Source organism: Charadrius vociferus, unplaced genomic scaffold, assembly GCF_000708025.1.
Source record: "Charadrius vociferus isolate BGI_N301 unplaced genomic scaffold, ASM70802v2 scaffold2579, whole genome shotgun sequence".
NCBI classification, from domain to species: domain Eukaryota; kingdom Metazoa; phylum Chordata; class Aves; order Charadriiformes; family Charadriidae; genus Charadrius; species Charadrius vociferus.
Window position 1 is genome coordinate 14,394 of NW_009650123.1, and position 1,336 is coordinate 15,729.

General features: G+C 59.8%; 1 protein-coding gene across 1 annotated transcript in view; it reads left to right on the forward strand.

Annotated features, from left to right (window-relative positions):
* Positions 1 to 413, forward strand: part of MRPL34 (mitochondrial ribosomal protein L34) — a 4,261-nt gene extending 3,848 nt beyond the window's left edge. The window contains exon 3 of the mRNA XM_009892382.1: positions 92 to 413. Coding sequence (XP_009890684.1) covers positions 92 to 413 — 322 coding nt within the window. The remainder of the gene's footprint in view (positions 1 to 91) is intronic.
* Positions 414 to 1,336: the final 923 nt, after the last annotated feature.

The following is a 1,336-nucleotide window of genomic DNA, read 5'->3' on the forward strand; positions in this document are numbered from 1 at the left end:
TATTTTCCTGTGAGTGGCAGCGCCAGGCTCGCTCTTTTCACTTCTCTGTTTGATTTGTTTTGTTTTGTTTTTTGTTTTTCCTTTCCCAAAGATTTTGTCTACTGCAGCAAGCTGCAGCCTGCCCTTTCCAGCTCCGAACAGCCTCCCTCCTCTCAAGCTCCGTGCAGCTGCCTCTCGGAAGTCATCTCTCCCTCAGAAGCCAGGTCTCCTTCAAGCGCCCTGATGGCTGTCCCAACCCGGCGTCTCCCTGGAACCACCAGCAGATCCGCACGAAAGCGCGTGGCAACGAATACCAACCGAACAACCGCAAGCGTAAACGGACCCACGGCTGGATCAAGCGCATCAGCACGCCGGGCGGCATCGAGGTTATCCTCCGGCGTATGCTGAAGGGCAGGAAGTCTCTGACCCACTGAAGGCTCTGGCTGCTGGGGCAATGTGGTGTGGGGCGAGTCTGAATCAAGCCCTAGAGCTGCTGCAGCTTTGGAGTGACCCAGTCTGTGCCAAGGGACACTGCCTCACACACTCCTGACACAACAGGGACAATCGGTTGCTGCTGTAGCAGCGATCGACTGTCCCTCTTATGTCGGGAGCATGTGAGGAATCGCACTAGTGGCCTCTGAGGGCTTTGTGTAACGGCTGCTTTTCAAACTGTGAACTTACCACTGCTTTCTGTGCACGGTTTGAGGGTAAACGAGAACTGTAATTAAAGCCCAGCGACTTGCCTTGAACGTGCTGTGCTGATCGTTAATGCAAAATACAAGGGGGGGAGGGGAAAGATGGCTTGGTGGGATGGCGGGAGTGTGGAATTAGGGTTGAGGGCAGAGGAAACTTTGGATTTTGTTTAGTCCGTCTGTGTCTCTGCCCGCTCCGCTCCTCCGTGCCCCTTGGGTGCTTCAGGATTGGGGTCCTGGTTCTCCGAGCCGGGGGCGGAGTGGAGGGGAGGAATTGCCTTCTCCTGGCCACTCTTCTCGCAGCACTGCTGCTGAACTGCCTCGTTCCTACCGCGTAATTAACAGCGCCTCGATTAACGAGGGCCAAGGGGAACGGGGGCGCGGACTACGTCTCCCAGCATGCCCCGCGGCCGGCGCCACATCCGGGTCCTCCCGCCCTGCACCCGGCCCTACCGAGCGGGCATTTCCTGCCTCAACCGAACCCTACGCTCCTCAGCGCCGCGCTGAGTGACAGGGACGACACCCAATAGGAGACGAAAGCGGCGCGGCGCGGGCCAATAGGCGCGGGCGGGGCGGGCAGCGGAGGTAGTGGGTGGGTTGAGGCGCGGCGGCGGGGGAGGGGCGGCTCCTCGCGGCGGTGAAGATGGTAGGTGCCTCGCGCCCCC